The sequence below is a fragment of the Coregonus clupeaformis genome, chromosome 27 (genome assembly GCF_020615455.1).
Source record: "Coregonus clupeaformis isolate EN_2021a chromosome 27, ASM2061545v1, whole genome shotgun sequence".
In the NCBI taxonomy this organism is placed as follows: Eukaryota; Metazoa; Chordata; class Actinopteri; order Salmoniformes; family Salmonidae; genus Coregonus; species Coregonus clupeaformis.
This window is the reverse complement of record NC_059218.1, coordinates 38,575,092-38,600,420: the sequence shown is the minus strand read 5'-3', so window position 1 is coordinate 38,600,420 and position 25,329 is coordinate 38,575,092. Positions and strand designations below refer to the sequence as shown.

At 46.4% G+C, this 25,329-nt stretch overlaps 1 protein-coding gene across 4 annotated transcripts in view; it reads left to right on the top strand.

The window, feature by feature from the left end:
- The first annotated feature begins 825 nt into the window (after positions 1-825).
- Positions 826-25,329, top strand: part of LOC121541946 (pre-mRNA 3'-end-processing factor FIP1) — a 30,403-nt gene continuing 5,899 nt past the window's right edge. For 2 of the 4 annotated variants that reach the window (XM_041851349.2, XM_041851348.2), the window contains exons 1-11: positions 826-1,119; positions 1,521-1,563; positions 1,691-1,754; positions 3,310-3,416; positions 10,031-10,089; positions 10,190-10,300; positions 10,405-10,535; positions 20,858-20,997; positions 21,661-21,760; positions 21,876-22,026; positions 22,165-22,188. In XM_041851349.2, coding sequence (XP_041707283.2) covers positions 1,032-1,119; positions 1,521-1,563; positions 1,691-1,754; positions 3,310-3,416; positions 10,031-10,089; positions 10,190-10,300; positions 10,405-10,535; positions 20,858-20,997; positions 21,661-21,760; positions 21,876-22,026; positions 22,165-22,188 — 1,018 coding nt within the window. In that variant the 5' untranslated portion in view covers positions 826-1,031. The remainder of the gene's footprint in view (positions 1,120-1,520; positions 1,564-1,690; positions 1,755-3,309; positions 3,417-10,030; positions 10,090-10,189; positions 10,301-10,404; positions 10,536-20,857; positions 20,998-21,660; positions 21,761-21,875; positions 22,027-22,164; positions 22,189-25,329) is intronic. The other 2 variants (XM_041851350.2, XM_041851351.2) reach the window with 2 other exon arrangements.

Below are 25,329 nucleotides of genomic sequence, written 5' to 3'. Positions count from 1 at the left end.
GGTTTTTGGTGGCCCTAAAGCAACATTTGATCTTGGGGCCCCACACATTTACATTTACATTTTACATTTAAGTCATTTAGCAGACGCTCTTATCCAGAGCGACTTACAAATTTGTGCATTCAATTTAGTATAGCCAGTGGGACAGCGCCACGGGCGGGGGGGGGTTACTGTTATACTATTCCAGGTATTCCTTAAAGAGGTAGGGTTTCAAGTGTCTCCGGAAGGTGGTCAGTGACACCTTGTGACATCAACCATTGATCTCTTTCTTGCAGACGCCCATTTGGGTCAAGCACCATATAACTGACTGCGATTCTAACCAGGGTCTCCTGTGTGCCACAAGTCTGCCGAGCTAAAGGCAAGGCATCATCTCAGGGAGCTAACACAAGTCTTCAGGTCTCAGACAAAGTTAATCACCAGAGCGTTGTTCACCGAACAACCTCTGTTAATGACTGTGGGTGCACTTTGTGTTTTGCCCTAGCTGTACACACCTCTACCCAGGAACAGGATTAAGAAACACTGGTGTAGCGAATGGTGGTGGGAGAGAGTATATTGCATTAGCGGGAATTAAAATCGATCTAACCGATATATTGCTTAATTAATTAATGTATTGATTGACTGATTCATTCATTCATGTTGATCACATCTCCGAAAAATAGCCGCCATGAGAAAACATAATGTGGATATTACTATTATTATTATTAATGTTTTATGTTTGTATACTGTTTAGGCTATCATCATTTGGAAGTATGACGTAGCCTACCTGATCATTAAAATACAAGGACTTGTGAAGGCGCTAGGACCCAGGACTTTTGTTTTGCCTTTTGAATGCGGGTGTTGTAGGGAAAGAGGGAGGCTGTCTGTCATAGTAACCTCTATCATCAGTTCGTGATAATTAGCGGATTTTGATGACCTGATAATGGCAGAGGTGTTATCAGGCACATGATATGCTATAGGCTTTTGCTATTCGGCAAACACTGGCGGCCGGACAAGGTCGAAAAACGGAAAAATAGACCACGCATCTAATTTACACCATGGCTACTGAGTTCACCATTTCAGAATCAGCAGTCCCGTTGAGTGAGCCCCATCAGGTTGAAGACGAAGAACATTGGCTGTATGGGGGTGAATATACAATGTATCCACATGGATACACAAGGCATGCGCTAAACAGTTCCCTCAGATGTTGATCAAGATTAATTGAAACAGTGCACAAACGCACAACACCAGCTACCGGCTTCACCGATGATGCTTGGTCCAAAACACATAGGAATTGTGCGCATCGCACATTTGTGCACGTCTAGTGGTGTCTTTTTTGTGGAGTGGTTTGATTTCTCTTAGGATGCACACATAAAATGATTGTATCATGTATATTTTCCCCTGCAAAATCTGTAGTATGGTATGCAGCTCAGCCCAAAACAAATTAGCTCCAAAACGCTCTTGTCTTTAATGCTAGGCGACTGTCATCCTATGCCATGATGGCAATAATTGCATCGACCTTCAATTATCATGTCATCTTTTCTTAGGGGAAAACACCAAGAAACAAAATGCTCCCGAGGGTTTGCCTGGGTAAGAATGTCTCTTTCCTGCTCACTTGATCCTCTCAGCCAAATTCACTCAAGGCACATGATGTTCCAAATATTATTTTACATGCTATTACAATGTAACTACAATAATTTCCCCCTCTGCTTACTAGGCCTGCTGACTCCCTTCAGCTGACTTCAATGGGCAATACAGAGGAGAAGGATGCTGCATCACAGGCATGGCAATGGGGCAATGTCATCTACATTTCTTATCACATAGATAAATAGTTAGTTCTACAACGTTTTTACAATGTAGGCTACCCCCGGCAGAGTTACCATTGTATCTTAACAGCTGTTGTAAGTTGTTACATAGTAGTACAACCGGTGTTATTAGTTGCATCGTTTTGCTCTCTGAGAAAATGAATATTCCAAAACCTCTGATGGTTCATTCATACTGTAACACAGCGATGAGATCCAACCAATGGAAATATAGGAACCTCTCATAGGCAACCAATGAGGTGTGTGTTGGTTTAGGTAATGGGGTGTGCAGGTGTGAGCGTTCATTTTGTAGCGTTAACCCTATCAGTCCCGAGACTCCAGCAAAAATCTGCTTTTCATTTATCTGCATGTCCAGACTTTATATTTAGCCTCACAATTAAGTGTTTTACCATTGTCTTTTCAGGACAACCAAGGCTAAAAGTAGAACACAAAACGATTTGACATAAACAGTTGTATTCATGCGTTTTATTGACAAATGTCAAAAAAAAAAAAGGTCTGCCAAAGCAAAAACCTGATAGAAATGTATTTATATGAATACTGTAATTACAGAAATGGTTTGCTCACTGGGAAATGAATATCCAACTAGTCAGTGACAAATGTGTGGGGTTTGGAGTTTGTGACAGCAACTATATGTGAGCTTATTACAGTATTAAAGACACTATGTCCTGTGATTTGCTATGATCTTCTATGTAGAAAAACCCCTTACCTTCTAACGACTCTTCCCTTACGAAAAAAGATTGCAGTTGGAGTGCAGTATAACTGCAGTATGCTACAAATACTGCGTCCAAAATACCACAGTCGACGACTGCAGTTACTGCACTTTTACGGCAGTTTCAAAACTTCAATCTTTGTAAGGGTTGTGTAGCTTGTTAGCGTCACAGAGCAAAACATACTTGTTTGTGAGAGTCTCATCTTTTCATAGATAGCTTTTAATAGTTGTGACGAGTACTGAGGATACAAAGAGGCAGGACGCAGACGCAGGAATCAACAAGGTAAAGGTTTACTTAACACTGAGCAAGAGAACAACAAAGAGCGAGTACAAGACACTAACAATCACACACAACACAACACTGAACTGTCCAGGGCTATATAGGGGTGGTGATGAGATGATGAGGTGCAGGTGCGCTGGAGGTGATTAGGGTGCGTTGGGTTTCCATTCCGGTGTTGCCGAGGTGGTGCGCTCAGACCGGTGGCTCAGTAGACCGGCGAATCAGAGCGCCAGAGGGGAGCAACGGGAGGAGACGTGACAATAGTTTGTAGCTTAAACCATTCAGACCATTCGGTATCCGCCCTTGTCTCACAAACACCGTTGTAGCTCAGCCCCCGTTAATCACACAGACTAATGGTTGGTATCTACGGATGCAGCAGAAATAGACTAATACAATGGTACAATCCAGTAATCCAATGGTACAACCCACTGTAGCGCAAACACACAATGTTTAAAAGGGGTTAGAAGTCCAAAATGTGCGACTCATTGGGTTAATATTACTATGCTCCTCTCTGTTTTCATCAGGAAGCCAAAGGTACTGAAGGTGATGAGGAGGAGGACAGTGACAGTGATGACGATGATGACGTCAAGGTCACCATTGGTAACATCAAAACTGGTGCACCTTCCTACATGTAAGTGTACTTGCGCATCCCCAGAGACAGTTGCTTTTCCAAAACACAGTGTTAAGTCCGAATGGTATATACAGTGCCTTCAGAAAGTATTCACACCCCTTGACTTTTTCCACATTTTGTTGTGTTACAGCCTGAATTTAAAATGGATTAAATTGAGATTTTGTGTTACTAGCCTACACACAATACCCAATAATGTCAAAGTTGTCACGACTGCCTCCGAAGCTGCCACCTCTCCTTGTTTGGGCAGGCTTCGGCGTTCGTCGTCACCGGCCTTCTAGCCACTGCCGCTCCTCATCTCATCATTCCATTTGTTTTGTCTTGTTTATTACACACACCTGGTTCATATCCCCTCATCAGTACCTGTATAAGTGTTCCCTCTGTCCCCCTTGTCTTTGTGTGTGATTGTTTATTGTGAGGATAGTGAAGCTTGGTTGAGCTCCTTGTATTTTGTATCGCCGGGTTATTTTCCCCGTGTGCCTTGTTGGTTCCAGTGTGCCTGTTTTGCGCACTGGACTGTTTTGACGTATTACTGCGTAACTCTGTATTCCGGAATAAATCCTGTTATTCTGTGACTTACCCTCCTGCGCCTGACTCCTTCAAATCACCCATCACAGAATCACACACCCGCCATGGAGTCAGCAGGAGAGGAGCACATGCCTGGAGACGTGGCACGGGTCCGGGAGCATTCAACGATGCTAGCCAGCTTGGGAGAAGCGATGGATCGGGTACTCCAGGTCGTCCAACGCCTGGAGAGGAGAGGACCCGATCTGTCGGGACCAGCTGGACGACCGGATCCAGCCACCCACACCCCAGCACCCAGAGGAATCCATATATGCCGACTACAGGATTTTGACGGGACAGCTGCTCTCTGCCAGGGATTCCTCCTACAACTGGAGTTATATTAATAAAACATCAGCCCGGCTCCATCGGAGCGGGAGAAGGTGTCCGCCCTCGTCTCCTGCCTCTCGGGGAAAGCCCTGGAGTGGGCCAATGCGGTCTGGAGTGAAGGAGGAGCCGCGTTGGACAACTAGGGGGAGTTCGCTCGCCTATTTCGGGCCGTCTTCGATCACCCGGGCGGGCAACTGGACCACCTGAGGCAGGGGACGAGGACCGCGCAGGACTTCCCCCTGGCGTTTCGACTCTAGCAGCTGGGTCCGGGTGGAACGAGCGGGCCCTCATCGACCACTTCCGGTGCCATCTACGTCCGAATGGAGCTAGCCTGCCAGAACACCATGTTGTCCTTCAATCAACTGGTGGACATGGCCATTCGGTTGGACAACCTGCTGGCTGCTAGAGGAGGGGGCCTGGAAGGGGCCTGCCCGTTCCACCCCCCCAACCCGGTTCACGAGCTGATGGAGCTGGGTGGAGCGGCGATCCGGGATAGTGGAGGCGGCAGGCAGGGCACTCTCGCGTCACCCCAGGTATCGAACACCCACACTCGTTCAGAGCCCTCTGCTGCGCACTGTGTCCTACCCATCCACTTTCCTGAATACACAGTAGTTCCCCAGTGTAAGGCGCTGGTCGATTCAGGCGCAGCTGGGAACTTTATGGACAGGTCATTTGCACATTGTCTAGGCATTACATTGGTTCCCCTATCCATTCCACTCTCCATCAGAGCACTTGACAGTCGACCACTAGGGTCTGGGTTTGTTAGGGAAGTTACAGCACCAGTCACTATGGTTGTGCACGAGACCCATAGAGAGCAAGTCACCTTTTTTATTATTGAGTCTCCTGATTTCCCTGTTGTGTTAGGTCTTCCCTGGTTAGCACTACACAACTCCAACTTTTCATGGCCGCAGAGGGTTCACACGGGGTGCTCGCGAGAGTGTCAGGGTAGGTGTCTAGGTGTTTCCGTTGGTGCTACCACGTCCAGACACTACCTCCACCGTGCGCATTCCCCCCAAATACCTCGATTTGGCGCACGTGTTTTCCAAAACGCAGGCGACCAAATTACCACCTCATCGGATGGGGGATTACCTCTGGGTAGACGCTGTGCCTCCCAGGAGTCATGTGTATCCCCTGAAACGGAGGCGATGGAGACATACGTCTCTGAGTCCCTGCATCAGGGGTTCATACGTCCCTCCACTTCGCCCGCCTCCTCGAGTTTCTTTTTTGTGAAGAAGAAAGATGGAGGTCTGCGCCCTTGCATTGATTACCGAGCACTGAACAAGGGGACAATACATTAGTTATCCTCTACCCCTCATTCCATCTGTGATCGAGTCAATGCATGGAGCGCGCTTCTTCACAAAATTAGATCTCCGGAGTGCGTACAACCTGGTGTGTGTCCGAGAGGGGGACGAGTGGAAGACCGCATTCAGCACAACCACGGGGCATTATGAATACCTGGTGATGCCTTACTGTTTGATGAATGCTCCATCAGTCTTCCAGACCTTTGTGAACGAGGTGTTTCGGGACATGCTTGGTAGCGGTGTAGTGGTCTACATCGCTGACATTCTGGTGTATTCCGCTATGCGGGCCGAGCATGTGTCCCTGGTTCGCAAAGTGCTGGCCCGACTGTTGGAACATGACCTTTATGCCAAGGCAGAAAAGTGTCTGTATTTTTCCAACAGTCCATCTCCTTCCTCGGATACCGCATTACCACCTCAGGTGTGGAGATGGAGGGAGATCGCATTTCAGCCGTGCGTAATTGGCAGACTCCAACCACGGTAAAGGAGGTGCAGCACTTTATTGGCTTTGCCAACTACTATCAGAGGTTTATCCGGGGCTTTGGCAAAGTAGCAGCTCCCATCACATCTCTGTTGAAGGGTGGGCCGTCCCGGCTCCGCTGAGTCTGACATGGCGTTCAGTAACCTGTGGGTTCTGTTCACCTCAGCCCCGGTACTGGCCCATCCCGATCCATCACTACTGTTCGTAGTGGAGGTGGATGAGTCCGAGGTAGGGATAGGCGCTGTCCTATCTCAACGCTCGGGCACGCCACCCAAGCTCCGCCCATGTGCCTTCTTCTCCAAGAAGCTCAGCCCGGCAGAGCAGAACTATGACGTTGTTGATCAGGAGCTGTTGGCTGTTGTCCGAGCTCTGACTGTGTGGAGGCACTGGCTCGAGGGGGCGACACACCCTTTCCTCTTCTGGATGGACCACCGTAACCTGGAGTACATCCGGGCAGCGAGGAGGCTGAACCCTCGCCAGGCCAGGTGGGCCCTATTCTTCACCCGGTTTGATTTTACTCTATCATACATCCCGGGTACGAAGATCGTAAAGGCAGACGCTCTGTCACGGCTGTACGACACAGAGGAGAGGCCCAGAGACAACACCCCCATACTCCCAGCCTCCTGTATTGTGGTGCCGGTAGTATGGGCGATGGACGCGGACATAGAGCGGGCGTTACGCACAGAGCAATCTCCACCTCAGTGTCCAGCTGGGCTGCAGTACGTGCCGTCTCTTGTCCGTGACCGTCTGATCTATTGGACACACACGTCCCCCTCCTCTGGTCACCCAGGTATCGGTCGTACAGTGCGCTCCATGACCGGAAAGTACTGGTGGCCTACCTTGGCTAAGGACGTGAGGGTGTATGTCTCCTCCTGCTCGGTGTTCGCCCAGAGTAAGGCACCTAGGCACCTCCCAGCGGGTAAATTACAGCCCTTACCAGTTCCACAACGGCCATGGTCCCACCTATGTATTGACTTTCTCACTGATCTTCCCCTCTCTCAGGGTAACACCACCATCCAGGTCGTTGTGGACCGCTTTTTCAAAAACCTGCTGCCTCCTTCCTCTGCCCGGTCTCCCCACGGCCCTGCAGACGGCGGAGGCCCTGTTTACGCCGTCTTCCGGCACTATGGGGTACCAGAGGACATAGTGTCTGACCAGGATCCCCAGTTTACATCCAGGGTCTGGAAGGCATTCATGGAACGTTTGGGGATCTCGTCAGCCTGACCTCTGGTTTTCACCCAGAGAGTAATGGGCAGGTGGAACGGGTGAATCAGGATGTGGGTAGGTTCCTGCGGTTCTACTGCCAGGACTGGCTGGGGGAGTGGTCAGTGTTCTTGCCAGGGGCAGAATATGCCCAGAACTCTCTCCGCCACTCCTCCAGTAACCTATCGCCCTTTCAATGTGTTTTAGGTTATCAGTCAGTTATGGCACTGTGGCATCAGAGCCAGACCGAAGCTCCTGCGGTGGATGACTGGGATGACAGGTTTCGGCGAGCGGAAGAGACGTGGAACGCTGCTCACGTCCACCTCCAGCGCGCCGTGCGTCGCCAGAAGGCCAACGCTGACCGCCACTGCAGTGAGGCCCCGGTCTTTGTACCGGATGATCGGGTCTGGCTCTCGACCCGGAATCTGCCCCTCCGCCTGCCCTACCGGAAGCTGAGCCCGCTGTTTGTGGGGCCGTTCAAAGTCCTGAGGAGGATAAACAAGGTTACATATAGGTTATTACTCCCTCCAGATTACCGTATTAACTTCTTATTCCATGTGTCTCTCCTCAGGCCGGTGGTGGCTGGTCCGCTCCAGGAGTCTGAGGTGCGGGAGGTTCCTCCGCCCCCTCTGGACATCAAGGGGGCCCCGGCGTACTCCGTCTGTTCCATTCTGGATTCAAGGTGTCGGGTGTGGGGCCTTCAGTACCTCGTGGAGTGGGAGGGGTATGGTCTGGAGGAGCGGTGTTGGGTTCCGGTGAGGGATATCCTCGATCCCTCCCTATTGTGGGATTTCCACCGTCGCCATCCGGTACTGTCACGACTCCCTCCGAAGCTGCCACCTCTCCTTGTTCTGGCAGGCTTCGGCGTTCGTCATTCCATTTGTTTTGTCTTGTTTATAACACACATCTGGTTCATATCCCCTCATCAGTACCTGTATAAGTGTTCCCTCTGTCCCCCTTGTCTTTGTGTGTGATTGTTTATTGTGAGGATAGTGAAGCTCGGGTTGAGCTGCTTGTATTTTGTATCGCCGGGTTATTTTCCCTGTGTACCTTGTTGGTTCCAGTGCACTGGACTGTTTTGACACTTTACTGCGTAACTCTGTATTCCGGAATAAATCCTGTTATTCTGTGATTTACCCTCCTGCGCCTGACTCCTTCAAATCACCCATCATAAAAGTGGAATTATGTTTGATACATTTTTACAAATTAATTAAAAATGAAAAGCTGAAATGTCTTTAGTCAATAAGTATTCAACCCCTTTGTTATGGCAAGCCTAAATAAGTTCAGGAGTAAAAATGTGCTTAACAAGTTGCATGGACTCACTCTGTGTGATATAATAGTGTTTAACATGCTTCTTGAATGACTACCTCATCTCTGTACCCCACACATATCATTATCTGTCAGGTCCCTCAGTCGAGCAGTGAATTTCAAACACAGATTCAACCACAAAGACCAGGGAGGTTTTCCAATGCCTCGCAAAGAATGACACCTATTGATGGGTAAAACAAAAAGCAGACATTGAATATTCATTTGAGCATGGTGAAGTTATTAATTACACTTTGGATGATGTATCAATACACCCAGTCACTACAAAGATACAGGTGTCCTTCCTAATTCAGTTGCCGGAGAGGAAGGAAACCACTCAGGGATTTCACCATGAGGCCAATGGTGACTTTAAAACAGGTACAGAGTTTACTGGCTGTGATAGGAGAAAACTGAGGATGGATTTACAACATTGTAGTTATTCCACAATACTAACCTATATGACAGAGTGAAAAGAAAGAAGCCTGTACAGAATAACAAATATTCCAAAACATTCATCCTGTCTGCAATAAGGCACTAAAGTAAAACCGCAAAAAAATGTGGCAAAGAAATTAACTGTCCTGAATACAAAGCGTTATGTTTGTGGCAAATCCAACACAACACATCACTGAGTACCACTCTTCATATTTTGAAGCATGGTGGTGGCTGCATCATGTTATGGGTATGCTTGTCATCGGCAAAGACTAGGGAGTTTTATTTTATAAAAAGAAAATGTAATAGAGCTAAGCACAGGCATAATCCTAGAGGAAACCCTGGGTTCAGTCTGTTTTCCAACAGACACTAGGAGACAAATTCACCTTTCACCAGGACAATTACCTAAAACACAAGGCCAAATATACTTGAGTTGCTTACCAAGACGACATTGCATTTTCCAAAGTGGCCTAGTTACAGTTTTGACTTAAATCGGCTTGAAAATCTATGGCAAGACTTTAAAATGGCTGTCTAGCAATGCTCAACAACCAACTTGACAGAGCTTGAAGAACTTTGAAAAGAATAAAATGCAAAATTGTGCAATCCAGGTGTGCAAAGCTCTTAGAGACTTACCCAGAAATACAGCTGTAATCGCTGTTAAAGGTTATTCTAACATGTATTGATTTAGGGGTATGAATACTTACGTAAATGAGATATTTCAGTATTTCATTTTAAATACATTTGCAAAAATGTCTAAAAACATGTTTTCACTTCGTCATTATAGGGTATTGTGTGTAGATGGTTGAGGGAAAAAAACGATTTAATACATTTTGAAATCAGGCTGTAACACAACAACATTTGGAATGAGTCAAGGAGTGTGAATACTTTCTGAGGGGACTGTGTATACTGCTGTAATGAATAATAAAGACAGTATCACACTTGATTTAAAATCTGGGCAACTAATGAAGGCCACTGGATGGATTTAAAGAAATCTTTCTGAATCTCTGCAGTGGAACGGGCATGAACCTGAGCTTGAAACCAGCTCGTGGCTATGTCTCAGCAGCAGCCAGTGAGTGAACTCATCCTGTTTTTGGGGTTTATTTAAGGTGGGCAATAATGGTTTTATTGTATTTGTTGACTAATTAATTATTTTACTGTTTTGCTACAAGTTAAGCTGCAGCCCAAAGGGATAGATATAGAGACATTAGGGGCCTTCAATGGTGCACCAGTTGTGGAGGTGGAAATGGACATATTTGAGGACAAACCGTGGAGAAAGCCAGGTAAGGGTTTTGCTTACTTATACTGAACTGATCATTTGAATCTTTGAAATAAAATTGCTGCAGATTGTTACAACATATTATTTTGTATGTTGTTCTGTCTCTAGGTGCCGACCTCTCAGACTACTTCAACTATGGTTTTAATGAGGAAACGTGGAAGGGGTACTGTGAGAGACAGCGCAGACTACAGCTTGGCCTGGAGCCCAGTGCTTCTCTCAGTTTTCAAAACAAGATAACAGTGAGTCCTCAAAACATAGATTAATTATACCAACTTATCACACTACTGTAAAACATTGTGATATTAATTAGCAGTAATTTCGATCCGAATGTGCAAATTGTCCAAACAGATCCGCATGGTAGATGGATTATTTTAAATATGTTATTGGACCATAAACAGATATGGCTCATTATTAACCTTTATGGACCAAATAATCATGATCCACACTTCTTTGACAATAATAACTATAGTAACTTATCAACCCTGCAAGCAATACAAGACTCTATTATTATGATGGGAGATTATAATACCATTTTAAATAGCTCAATGGACCGTAAAGGAAATCACACTACAAACTATCACCCTCATGCTCTTAAGGAAATCATGAATGTCATGGATATATTGGAACTAGTAGATATATGGAGGCTTAAATATCCTCATCTAGTGAGATATACATGGTGGAGGCTCAATCAAGCTAGTCGTCTTGACTACTTTCTTATGTCATTCTTGTTGGCACCAAAAGTTTAAAGTGTTGATAGGGGACAGAATGCGGTCGGACCATCATATAATTGGCATATATATTACTCTTACTGAATTTCCACGTTGGCGAGGATATTGGAAATGTAATCAAAGCCTATTGGATGATAACTTGTTTTTAACTAGGACAGAGGGATTTATAACAGATTTTTTTAGACATAACATAGGTACAGCAAATCCCCTTATTGTATGGGATGCTTTTAAATGTGCCTTTAATAAGCAAACTGGATGGAATATGGGGAAAAATGCACCAAATTATTTTAAAATTATCAACATAGAAATGCTACAAAAAAGAATTTACTGAAACTGGTTACAAATGACGGAGTCACCCATGATTCACCAAATGATATTTTGAAGGAGGAAACACAGTACTTTAAGCATATGTTTTCGTTTTAGTCGCCTCCATCTCCTCTAACTGAAGCTAATTGTAGATATTTTTTTTCTATTGATAATGTAAAATTAACAGCCATACAGAAAGACTAATGTGAAGGTGAAATTACAGAGGAGGAACTTCTGGATGCAATTAAAGACTTTAAGTCCGGGAAAACTCCAGGGTTGGAAGGCATACTAGTCGAGGTATACCAAACCTTTTTTGATATACTCAGAGGACTGTTATTAGCATGTTTTAACCACTCCTATGTAAATAGTAGATTATCAGACACTCAAGAAGAAGGTCTGATTTCATTATTACTGAAACAGGATACAAGTGGAAAATATAAAGATCCAGTCCATTAAAAAAATTGGAGGCCCCTTACACTTCAGTGTTGTGATGCAAAAATTCTAGCAAAATGTATAGCGCATATAATTATAAAGGTATTGACTGATATTATTCATTCTAATCAGACAGGTTTTTTACATGGACGATACATTGAAGATAATATAAGGCAAGTACTGGAAACAATAGAACACTATGAAAAATCTGGGAAAACAGGCCTGCTATTCATAGCAGACTTTGAAAAGGTTTTGATAAAGTACGACTGGGGTTTATATATAAATGCCTGGAGCATTTCAATTTTGGAGAATCTCTTCTGAAATGGGTTAAAATCATGTATAGTAACCCTAGGTGTAAAATAGTAAATAATGGCTATTTCTCAGAAAGTTTTAAACTGTCAAGAGGAGTGAAACAAGGTTGTCCACTATCGGCATATCTATTTATTATGGCCATCGAAATGTTAGCTATTAAAATCAGATCCAACAATAATATCAAGGGATTAGAAATCCAGGGCTTAAAAACAAAGGTGTCATTGTACGCTGATGATTCATGTTTTCTTTTAAATCTACAACTTGAATCCCTCCACAGCCTCATAGAGGACCTAGATAAATTTTCTAACCGCTCTGGATTACAACCAAATTATATGATAAATGTACTATATTACGTGTTGGATCACTAAAAAATACAATTTTTACATTACCATGTAGTTTACCAATAAAATGGTCTGATGGTGATGTGGATATACTCTGAATACATATCCCAAATGAAATAAATGATCTCACTCCAATACATTTTAATAGAAAGTTAGCAAAAATAGATAAGATCTTGCTACCATGGAAAGGTAAACACCTGTCTATTTGTGGAAAAATCACCCTGATTAACTCTTTAGTATTATCCCAGTTTACCTATTTGCTTATGGTCTTGCCTATGCCTAGCGAACAGATTTTTAAATTATATGAGAAAAAATATTCTATTTTATTTGGAACGGCATGCCAGACAAAATTAAACGGGCCTATTTATATAAAGAATATGAATTCGGAGGACAGAAATTATTAAATATTAAAGCATTAGACCTATCACTAAACGCTTCAGTCATACAAAAGTTATACTTAAATCCAAACTGGTTCTCTAGCAAATTAGTAAGATTCTCACCCTGTGATGAGTGATTTGAAGGAGTCAGGCGCAGGAGGGTAAATCACAGAATACAGAATTTATTCCGGAATACAGAGTTACTCGGAAATGCGTCAAACAGTCCAGTGCACAAAACAGGCGCACTGGAACTAAACAGGCACACGGGGAAAAATACGCCGGCAATACAAAATAAACGGAGCTCAACCAAGCTACACTCTCCTCACAATAAACAATCACACACAAGGACAAGGGGGCAGAGGGAACACTTATACAAGTACTAATGAGGGGATATGAACAAGGTGTGTGTAATCAACAAGACAAAACAAATGCAATGATGAGATGAGGAGCGGCGGTGACGACGAACGCCAAAGCCTGCCCGAACAAGGAGAGGTGGCAGCTTCGGAGGAAGTCGTGACACACCCAATGTTCAAGAATGGTATTTTTCCCTTTATTCAGATTACAACCCCTCACTTTCAAGTATTTGAAAAGGAAATCATCTCCCAAATATCACTATTTCTAAAACAAGCCATAGAAAGTTGGTTGCAATTTCAATTTAATCCTCCAGAAACAACAGAACAAATAATGCAACAAATATTGTGGTTAAACTCAAATATACTAATTGATAAAAAAATATTATTTTATGAAAATTGTTTGAAAAATGTATAATCTTCGTAAATGATATCATCGGTAGGACTGGTGGAGTTATGTCGCACACGCAGCTAACAAAAACATATGGAAATGCTCTACCCAAAATTACAACCAAATAATTGCACCATTACCGCAAAAATGGAAGAGGAAAGTGGAAGGGGTAAAAAGTAAGGAACTTGTCTGTCGGCCTTGCATTAAAGAACATAATTGGTTAATGAAAATTGTGATAAATAAAAAGTATACCAGTTTCATTTAAGGACTAAAGGATTGACAGCCGTCCCATATAGATTGCAAAATAGTTGTGAATAAAAATGTTATGTACCGATTCCATGGCATTGTGTTTATGAACTGATATGCAAAACGACGCCGGATTCAAAACTTCAAATTTTTCTATTTAAATTATTATACAAAATTCTTGCTACCAATATAGAATGTTATTTATATGGGGGATACAATCTTCCCAGCTCTGCAGATTTTGCTGTGAAGAGACAGAATCATTAGATCATTTGTTTTGGTACTGTCCATTTGTAGCTTGTTTTTGGACACAGGTCCAGGAATGGCTAAAAGATTGCAATATTTACCTGGAGCTAACCCTGCAGATAGCACTACTGGGTGATCTGAAAAGTCATAGTCAATCGATCAATAATATAATAATACTTTTAGCAAAAATGTTTATTTTCAATTTACAATCTGTAGAAACAATGATACTAGAACTGTTCAGAACTTTTGTAAAACATCACAGTACAGTTGAAAATATATGGCAAGTAGAAATCCAATATGGATGGTGTTAAGAGATAGATGGGTGGTGTTGAATGTAGTTGAAGGATGGGACTAATAACAACTAACAACAACTAATAACAACAAGATAACTAATGTAAAGCATACTGTGTCCATAATAAGTATATAGGTAATAGGTTGAGAGCTTTTGTGAAAGAGCACAGTTAGAAAGATATGGCAAACCGGATGGACATCATGAAAATGATCGGAGAGGTTGAGGGTAGAGGAAGTTCAGGAGTAAAAACAAACAAAATAGAATTATTGTAAAACTGACTGTCTCCATAAAATGTATATAGTATGTATAATCTGGAAGTAGAGGCCTAAGCATTGTTGTTCACTAGTTTACTCCAATTAGGGAAGGGGTTGGAAAGTAATAAAGGGAAATATATATTTTTTAAGGATATGTATATATATGTATTTATATGTATATATGTGTATATGTATGTGTATATATATATATATATATATATATATATATATACAGTGGGGAGAACAAGTATTTGATACACTGCCGATTTTGCAGGTTTTCCTACTTACAAAGCATGTAGAGGTCTGTAATTTTTATCATAGGTACACTTCAACTGTGAGAGATGGAATCTAAAACAAAAATCCAGAAAATCACATTGTATGATTTTTAAGTAATTAATTTGCATTTTATTGCATGACATAAGTATTTGATCACCTACCAACCAGTACGAATTCCAGGCTCTCACAGACCTGTTAGTTTTTCTTTAAGAAGCCCTCCTGTTCTCCACTCATCACCTGTATTAACTGCACCTGTTTGAACTCGTTACCTGTATAAAAGACACTTGCCCACACACTCAATCAAACAGACTCCAACCTCTCCACAATGGCCAAGACCAGAGAGTTGTGTAAGGACATCAGGGATACAATTGTAGACCTGCACAAGGCTGGGATGGGCTACAGGACAATAGGCAAGCAGCTTGGTGAGAAGGCAACAACTGTTGGAGCAATTATTAGAAAATGGAAGAAGTTCAAGATGACGGTCAATCACCCTCGGTCTGGGGCTCCATGCAAGATCTCACCTCGTGGGGCATCAATGATCATGAGGAAGGTGAGGGATCAGCCCAGAACTACACGGCAGGACCTGGTCAATGACCTGAAGAGAGCTGGGACCACAGTCTCAAAGAAAACCATTAGTAACACACTACGCCGTCATGGATTACAATCCTGCAGCGCACGCAAGGTCCCCCTGCTCAAGCCAGCGCATGTCCAGGCCCATCTGAAGTTTGCCAATGACCATCTGGATGATCCAGAAGAGGAATGGGAGAAGGTCATGTGGTCTGATGAGACAAAAATAGAGCTTTTTGGTCTAAACTCCACTCGCCGTGTTTGGAGGAAGAAGAAGGATGAGTACAACCCCAAGAACACCATCCCAACCGTGAAGCATGGAGGTGGAAACATCATTCTTTGGGGATGCTTTTCTGCAAAGGGGACAGGACGACTGCACCGTATTGAGGGGAGGATGGATGGGGCCATGTATCGCAAGATCTTGGCCTACAACCTCCTTCCGTCAGTAAGAGCATTGAAGATGGGTCGTGGCTGGGTCTTCCAGCATGACAACGACCCGAAACACACAGCCAGGTCAACTAAGGAGTGGCTCCGTAAGAAGCATCTCAAGGTCCTGGAGTGGCCTAGCCAGTCTCCTGACCTGAACCCAATAGAAAATCTTTGGAGGGAGCTGAAAGTCCGTATTGCCCAGCGACAACCCCAAAACCTGAAGGATCTGGAGAAGGTCTGTATGGAGGAGTGGGCCAAAATCCCTGCTGCAGTGTGTGCAAACCTGGTCAAGACCTACAGGAAACGTATGATCTCTGTAATTGCAAACAAAGGTTTCTGTACCAAATATTAAGTTCTGCTTTTCTGATGTATCAAATACTTATGTCATGCAATAAAATGCAAATTAATTACTTAAAAATCATACAATGTGATTTTCTGGATTTTTGTTTTAGATTCCGTCTCTCACAGTTGAAGTGTACCTATGATAAAAATTACAGACCTCTACATGCTTTGTAAGTAGGAAAACCTGCAAAATCGGCAGTGTATCAAATACTTGTTCTCCCCACTGTATATAGGGCAGCAGCCTCTAAGGTGCAGGGTTGAGTAACCGGGTGGTAGCCGGCTAGTGATGGCTATTTAACAGTCTGATGGCCTTGAGATAGAAGCTGCTTTTCAGTCTCTCGGTCCCAGCTTTGATGCACCTGTACTGACCTCGCCTTCTGGATGATAGCGGGGTGAACAGGCCGTGGCTCAGGTGGTTGATGTCCTTGATGATCTTTTTGGCCTTCCTGTGACATCGGGTGCTGTAGGTGTCCTAGAGGGCAGGCAGTGTGCCCCCGGTGATGCGTTGGGCAGACTGTACCACCCACTGGAGAGCCCTGCGGTTGCGGGCGGTGCAGTTGGCGTACCAGGCGGTGATACAGCCCGACAGGATGCTCTCAATTGTGCATCTGTAAAAGTTTCTGAGGGTCTTAGGGGCCAAGCCGAATTTCTTCTGCCTCCTGAAGTTGAAGAGGCACTGTTGCGCCTTCTTCACCACACTGTCTATGTGGGTGGACCATTTCAGATTGTCAGTGATGTGTACGCCGAGGAACTTGAAGCTTTCCACCTTCTCCACTGCGGTTCCATTTATGTGGATAGGGGCGTGCTCCCTCTGCTGTTTCCTGAAGTCCACGATCAGCTCCTTTGTTTTTTGACGTTGAGGGAGATGTTATTTTCCTGGCACCACTCCACCAGGGCCCTCACCTCCTCCCTGTAGGCTGTCTCGTCATTGTTGGTAGTCAGGCCTACTACTGTTGTGTCGTCTGCAAACTTGATGATTGAGTTGGAGGCGTGCGTGGCCAGGAGAGGGCTGAGCACGCACCCTTGTGGGGCCCCTGTGTTGAGAATCAGCGAAGTGGAGGTGTTGTTTCCTACCTTCTCCACCTGGGGGCAGCCTGTCAGGAAGTCCAGGACCCAGTTGCACAGGGTGGGGTTCAGACCCAGGGCCCCAAGCTTAATGATGAGCTCGGAGGGTACTATGGTGTTGAAGGATGATGTCACGATCGTCGTTAATAGAGGAAGCGGACCAAGGCGCAGCGTGATAAGCGTACATACTTTATTCGTACTGAACACGACACAAAACAATAAACAACGATCATGAAGTCCTCAGTGATAAAGACTGACAAGGAACACGGAACAAAAACCCACAACCCTAAGGTGAACACTGACAGTTTAAATATGGCTCCCAATCAGAGATAACGAGCCGACAGCTGACACTCGTTACCTCCGATTGGGAGTCACATGACGAGACAAGACACTACAACCAAAACCAAACACAACCAAATGAACACACCCTATACCCAACACAACCAAATGAATACACCCTGGCTCAAACTACACAGTCCCGGAGCCAGAGCGTGACAGTACCCCCCTAAAGGCGCGGACTCCGACCGCGCCTACACCCCCAAAATAGGGGAGGGCTGGGTGGGTGTTGCTCCTCGGAGGCGGCTCCGGCTCGGGCTTGACCACCACCCCACTTCACTCCCCTGTAGTGCCCCGGTCCGATCTGACCCAGCTTGCTGGATTAGGACCTCCGACGCGCACCCCCTGGCTTGGCGCGTGAGGTAGGAATGGACCCGGAACTGGCAGACGATACGCACCCCTTTGCCTGGTGCGTGGAGCCGGAACAGGCCTCACCAGGCTGAAAACTCGCATCCCTGGCTTGGTGCGAGTAGCAGGAATGGGCTGGATCAGGCTGACGGCTCGCACCCTTGGCTTGGTGCGAGTAGCAGGGACGAGCTGAACCAGGCTGACGACTCGCACCCTTGGCTTGGTGCGAGTAGCAGGAACGGCTGGACCAGGCCGACGACTCGTACCCTGGCTTGGTGCGAGTAGCAGGAACGGGCTGGACCAGGCCGACGACTCGTACCCCTGGCTTGGTGCGAGTAGCAGGAACGGGCTGGACCAGGCTGACGACTCGCACCCTTGGCTTGGTGCGAGTAGCAGGAACGGGCCGGACAGGGCTGACGAAACGCACCATAGACTTGGTGCGGAGAGCAGGCACGGGCCGTGCCGGACTGACGAGACGCACCACAGACTTGATGCGGGGAGCAGGAATGGGCCGGACTGGGCTGGCGATGCACACCGTAGGCTTCGTACGTGGAGCAGGAACAGGCCGGGCTGGGCTGGCGACGCGCACCGTAGACTTGGTGCGGGTGGCAGGAACAGGCCGGACCGGGCTGGCGACGCGCACCGTAGGTTTGGTGCGAGTGGCAGGAACAGGCCGGGTCGGGCTGGCGACGCGCACCGTAGACTTGGTGCGGGTGGCAGGAACAGGCCGGACCGGGCTGGCGACACGCACCGTAGGTTTGGTGCGAGTGGCAGGAACAGGCCGGGTCGGGCTGACGACGCGCACCGTAGACTTGGTACGTGGAGCAGGAACAGGCCGGGCTGGGCTGGCGACGCACACCGTAGGTTTTGTGCGTTGAGCAGGAACAGGCCGGGCTGGGCTGGCGACGCACACCGTAGGTTTTGTGCGTGGAGCAGGAACAGGCCGGGCTGGGCTGGCGACGCACACCATAGGCTTTGTGTGTTGAGCAGGAACAGGCCGGGCTGGGCTGGCGACGCACACCGTAGGCTTTGTGCGTTGAGCAGGAACAGGCCGGGCTGGGCTGGCCACGCACACCGTAGGCTTTGTACGTGGAACAGGAACCGGCCGGGCTGGACTGGCGACGCACACCGTGGGCTTGATGCGTGGAGTAGGAACAGGCCGGTCCGTACTGGGAACACACACCACTGGCCTTAACCGGGGATCAGGAACGGGCCGGACCGGACTGGTAACACACCTCAGTCTCTTACGCCGTGCCTCAACTACTTCCCTCCCTCTACTCGCCAATGGCTCCCGTAATCCGGTAGCCCTCTCTCCACGTCTCCGTGTGGCAGCCTCCTGCTGCCCAGCCGCCCAAGCCATGTGCCCCCCCCAAAAAATTTTTGGGGGTTGCCTCTCGTCCCTCCGACGATGGCCCTGCTGACGCCGTTGCTCCTCTCTCAGTCGCCTCTCCACTGTTTCACTCCATGGCCGTCGATCCATCCCATCCAGGATTTCCTCCCAAGTCCAAGACCCTTTACCTTCCAAAATCTCCTCCCATGTCCAGACCCTTGGCTCCTGGACACGCTGCTTGGTCCTGGTACGGTGGGTTTTTCTGTCACGATCGTCGTTAATAGAGGAAGCGGACCAAGGCGCAGCGTGATAAGCGTACATACTTTATTCGTACTGAACACGACACAAAACAATAAACAACGATCATGAAGTCCTCAGTGATAAAGACTGACAAGGAACACGGAACAAAAACCCACAACCCTAAGGTGAACACTGACAGTTTAAATATGGCTCCCAATCAGAGATAACGAGCCGACAGCTGACACTCGTTACCTCCGATTGGGAGTCACATGACGAGACAAGACACTACAACCAAAACCAAACACAACCAAATGAACACACCCTATACCCAACACAACCAAATGAATACACCCTGGCTCAAACTACACAGTCCCGGAGCCAGAGCGTGACAGATGAGCTATAGCCAATGAACAGTATTCTGACGTACAGTTGAAGTCGGAAGTTTACATACACTTAGGTTGGAGTCATTAAAACTCATTTTTCAACCACTCCACAAATTTCTCATTAACAAACTATAGTTTTGGCAAGTCGGTTAGGACATCTACTTTGTGCAATTTTTCCAACAATTGTTTACAGACAGATCATTTTCCTTATAATTCACTGTATCACAATTCCAGTGGGTCAGAAGTTTACATACACTAAATTGACTGTGCCTTTAAACAGCTTGGAAAAATCCAGAAAATGATGTCATGGCTTTAGAAGCTTCTGATATGCTAATGAACTTATCCTCTGCAGCAGAGGTAACTCTGGGTCTTCCATTCCTGTGGCGGTCCTCATGAGAGCCAGTTTCATCATAGCCTTGATGGTTGCGACTGCACTTGAAGAAAGAGTGTGCTAAGCTGTCACCAAGGCAAAGGGTGGCTATTTGAAGAATCTCAAATATAAAATATATTTAAATTTGTTTAACACTTTTTTGGTTACTACATGATTTCATATGTGTTATTTAATAGTTTTGATGTCTTCACTATTAGAACATTTTTAAAACAATGAAAAACCCTTGAATGAGTAGGTGTTCTAAAACTTTTGACCAAATCATACCATATTAGAGAGACAGGAAATTGACAACGTTTATTTATGTGAACTGAAATAATATAGACTGGCCACAGACAAGGAAAAGCTGCTTTTTCCTGTGTCAGATTTCTCATTCCACACTTAAATCAAGGCCAGACCTCTCTGGATTTGGCCCCAAGTCAAATAATACATTAATAATTCCATTGATAATACTATTATAAATGTTCATATAAAATAATGGTTTATCTTATCTCTAAATGTGATACAGTACTAACATAGATTCAATTATATTAACAGTGATATTTTGCGGGTGGGAAATAATTGGATAATTGTTTTATTTTCGAGGTTCAGCAGGGAAGGGTAACCACTTTAGAAAAGGATACAGAACCGTCTTCCATCAAGCCTGATTACAAGCCAGACTTTCCCCCTGCTTCAGTCCTGGCCCTCGCCGCCAACAGACTAAAGGCAGGACCCCCACCTAACAGGTAAACATGTAAGAGGGATTAAGAATACCTGTGAATAAAGGTATGCTTAAATATGGAAGTAATAACCTTTTTACCTGTTCAAGCATCACACCAACTCAGTCTTGTCTCCCACAATGTTACAATGTTCCAGCTTAACATGTCTGTACGTATACAATGTCAGTTTGGCATAGAGGAGTTGGGACATCCGGTTTTCTTACATCATTGCCTTATCCACTTGTTGCCCTAGCATAAACATTCCCGGACACAAAATAGTAGCTAGCAAGATGGAGATCACAGAGGTTATTTTTAATGAGTGCATTTCGCAAGTGGATAGTTTGCATCAACTACCTTCACTAAAACCACTGCAAAGGTTTTGCCTGCAAACATTGGTTTCGAATGGCGACGTTCTGGCATACCTGCCTCGTGATTTGTTGGCTTTTTTTTTTTTTTGTCATCCGTCATTAATCCCAGACCAAGAGCTGTTGCTGCCCTAGGTCTGGGATTTCCGAGACTAACTCAGATCTGGTACAACATTTCCCTCAAAAGAACTGGATTGTAATTAGTTACGTTTTTTAAATACTTATTTTACACTTGGTAGAGAAAGCATGTGAAGCTATCAATTGGCGGCTCTAAATGGCTCCTGACTGCAGTGAGAGTACAGATGGCTGTCATCTCTTTCTGTAGGAAATTGGGTGGAACTATTGATGTGATTGGTGGACAGACAGGAGCCATTCGCCGGGTTGAAGGTCGAAGGAGGGAAATGCAGGAACAGAATCCCATCCAGGTTAATCTGTTCACACATTCAGTGATTTTATTTGATGAAGTCAGGCTGCAGGCTAAGGAGTGTAAAACACACACCTATTGTTCTGCATCATTCAATGTTCTCAACAACTCTGCAGGTGCTTGGAGACCATGGTAACAAGATACAACCCTTGGTTCCACCAGCAGGACCTCCCCCTCCTCTTCCTCTTCCAATGGGTATGCCCCCCCCACACTTCCTGCATCCTCCTCCACCAGTATCTGGTATGCCCCCACCTCTTCACCCCCCAGGTAAGGTATCATCCTTTATCCACACCATGAATGAAAGCATACCAAATGCATAGTCTTGAGATATGATAAGGAGAGCCAGGAGAAACTGACTATAACATAATGTTTATAATACCTTTACATGTTTGGTCTCATTCTCAGGTATACCCCCACCTTCCATTACAGGTAAGTATTTATAGCTGGACCACAAAACGATTAGTTACCGGAGTGTAACTCCAGTTCTATGAGTGGAGCGGAGCCCCATAGGGGAGCTCTGCTCCTAGTGGTTTACCCTCTGCCCTAAGGCAGCAACAGCCTGAGACAAAATTATGCACACACCTGCAGCCAATAGGAGCACAGGTGTCCCTATAAGAGGGGATGCCTCCCCTCAATCAGCCTCCCGAGATATTTATCTTCAGCGAGACTAGAGAGGGTCGGCAGGGGCCTTGTCCTATGGGGCTCCGCTCCACTCATAGAACTGGAGTTACACTCCGGTAACTAATCGTTCTATATCGTGGAGCTCCGCCCCATAGGGGAGCTCTGCTCCTAGTGGTTTAAGGCGGAGCGTAGCGCTCCAAAATGTACTCCCTGCCGAGCCTAACACTTCCCATCGAAACGAAAAGGTCAGGCCTAGCAATGGCTGCAACCAAGTCCTGCAGTACTGCAACTAAAAACCCCTACGGGCGTCACAATATACCGCGTCATCGGTTAAAGACCCGCCCCACCTAGTCCAATGGCAATGCCAATGACTAGTGGGCAGATCACCAGAATAGAAGCCATACTAATCTGTACTAGCAGATAGATGTGCCTCAATATCCTGTGAAAACACTACCGACCACTAATGGAATGACACCAAGTGTCACTCTACATTGTGAACGCGGTAGACCGCCTCACTCACTCAATGGAATCCCAGAGATTAGTGGGCAGGAACAAAACATGGGTCATACTAAACTGAACAAGCAGATAGATTACCTCACATTCTGTCAATCAACACATGCCTCTACTGTACTGTACCTGTCAGTCAGGAGTCATGCCACAAAATATGTTTTCTTATCCAAAGCGGACCTGATGGAAACCTTGTCCATAGTCCTGCTTTTTCCTCTCTTCCTAGCTCAAGATCTCCCTTCAGTTATGCTGAGTACAGACCGAGCCAAAGAGTTAGAAAACACATCTGTCAAAAACACGTCTTCCTAACCAAAGCGGACCTGATGGAAACCTGTGTCCACAGTCCTGCTTCTCCTCTCTTTCTTGCTCAAGATCTCCCTTCAGCCATGCTGAGTACAGATCGAGCCAGAGAGTTAGAAGACATATCTAAGAGATAGAAACAGATAAATGGAGACGGCGTCGACCAGGATGCTGCTCTACAGATATCCTCTACCCCTGTTCCTCTGAAAAGGGCAGTAGAAGCCGCTACTCCACGAGTGGAGTGAGCTCTGATACCCTGAGGCAATTGCCGCCCGCTGCCTCATAAGCTGTCTCAATGCCTTCACAAAGCCAGTGAGACAACCGCTGTTTTGAAAGTGGTCTACCTAGTGCAGCCGCACCGTGACACACAAACAACTGAGGCGATGACCTAATCGCTGCTGTGCGCTCGACGTAACACGCCAAAGAGCGTACCGGGCACAGGCGATGGAGCTTTTCCTCACTCCTCTCTCAATGAGGAGGAGGAGAAAAAGCCCACAGCTCCACGGTCTGTGACCTATATGAACTCTTAATAACCTTCGGCACAAATGCCGGGTTAGGACGTAACACTGCTCTGCTCAGGTCACCATTGATGGCCAGGCAGTCAGGTCTCGTCGAAAGAGCACACAAATCACTGACCCGCTTAGCTGTAGTCAAAGCGAGCAACAGTGCTGTCTTAATAGACAGCATCTTGAGGGGCATTTGATTCAATGGCTCGAACGGCGACTTACATAGCGCTTCGAGTACCAAAGCCAAATCCCACTGAGGAAGCGTGAGTCTAGGTGTTGGCCTAAGTCGCCGCGTTCCTAATAGGAAGCGTTTCACTAGAGGGTGGCTAAAGACATTGTCTCTGCCAAACCCCTCATGACAAGCTGAAATCGCTGCTGCAAACACCCTAATAGTGGCAGGCGATTTTTGCTTATCAAACATGAGCTGTAGAAAAGAGAGAATACTCTCCACCTGACAGCTCATGGGGTCTACACCTTGTGTGACACACCATCGTGAAAACACGTTCCATCTACTGGCATACATCTTAGAAGTGGAACTGGCACGTGAACCCTGTATGGTCCTGATCACTGCATCAGATAACCCACGGCGCTCTAGCCTGTCCCTCTCAGCAGCCAGGCCTTCAGTGGTTGGCCGATTATGGGCAATTTCCCTATCGTGCCTCCCGCCTGAGACAACGCGTCCCGTCGATGTGGAATTGGCCAAGGTGGCGCAATCAACATCTGACTCATCTCCGCAAACCAAGGAGCCCCCAGGCGATCGGGCGCTCTCAGTATCACTGACAGCCCCCCTGACCTCACCCTGGCTAGCAGTGGGAGAATGCAGGACAGCGGAGGGAATGCATACAGGAGAACTCTCGGCCACGGTTGGTGCGCAAAGGCGTCCCTTCCCAGTGGCGGTTCGTCCTGTTCCCTCAGAGAGAACCACAGAGGACATTGCGCGTTCACGCGTGACGCGAATAGGTCCACCTCGGCTCTCCCGAATTGTTCCCAAATCTGAAGAACAATGTCCGGATGCAGACACCACTCGTCGTCTCGAGGACCCCCTCTTGACATGAGGTCTGCTCCTACGTTCAAGTAGCCCGGAATGTGTGCTGCTCTCAATGAGTGAAGGTGCTCGTAAGCCCACAGCCACAATTCCTCTGCCGCCCGATGGAGAGCAGGAGACCTGACTCCTCCCTGGCGATTTATGTGAGCTACTGTGGTCCGGTTGTCTGACCAGACCAGCACATCGCGACCCCGAAGGGTAGACGCGAAGTGGGTCAGAACCAGTCTAACCGTTTCCAACTCCAAGAGGTTGATATGACGACCTGATTGAGGCCACACACCTCCTATCGCTTGGGTCTGACATGTCCCTCCCCATCCCGTCAGGGACGCATCCGTGAATACTGGGATGTGAGAGGACACCTTTCCTATCGGGACTCCATGCGTGAGAATGCGCGGGTTTCTCCAATAGTTCAGATCTGCACTGAGCGAGAGGGGAACCACCACCAACCGATGACGTTGATGCAATGGGTCTAGTCTTAGTTGGGCGAACCATCGCTGCATCCTGCGCATATGCAGGAGTCCCAGCGGAACCACAGAGTGGGCTGACGACATGAGACCCAAAAGTGACATGATCGACAGCGCCGTCACCGTG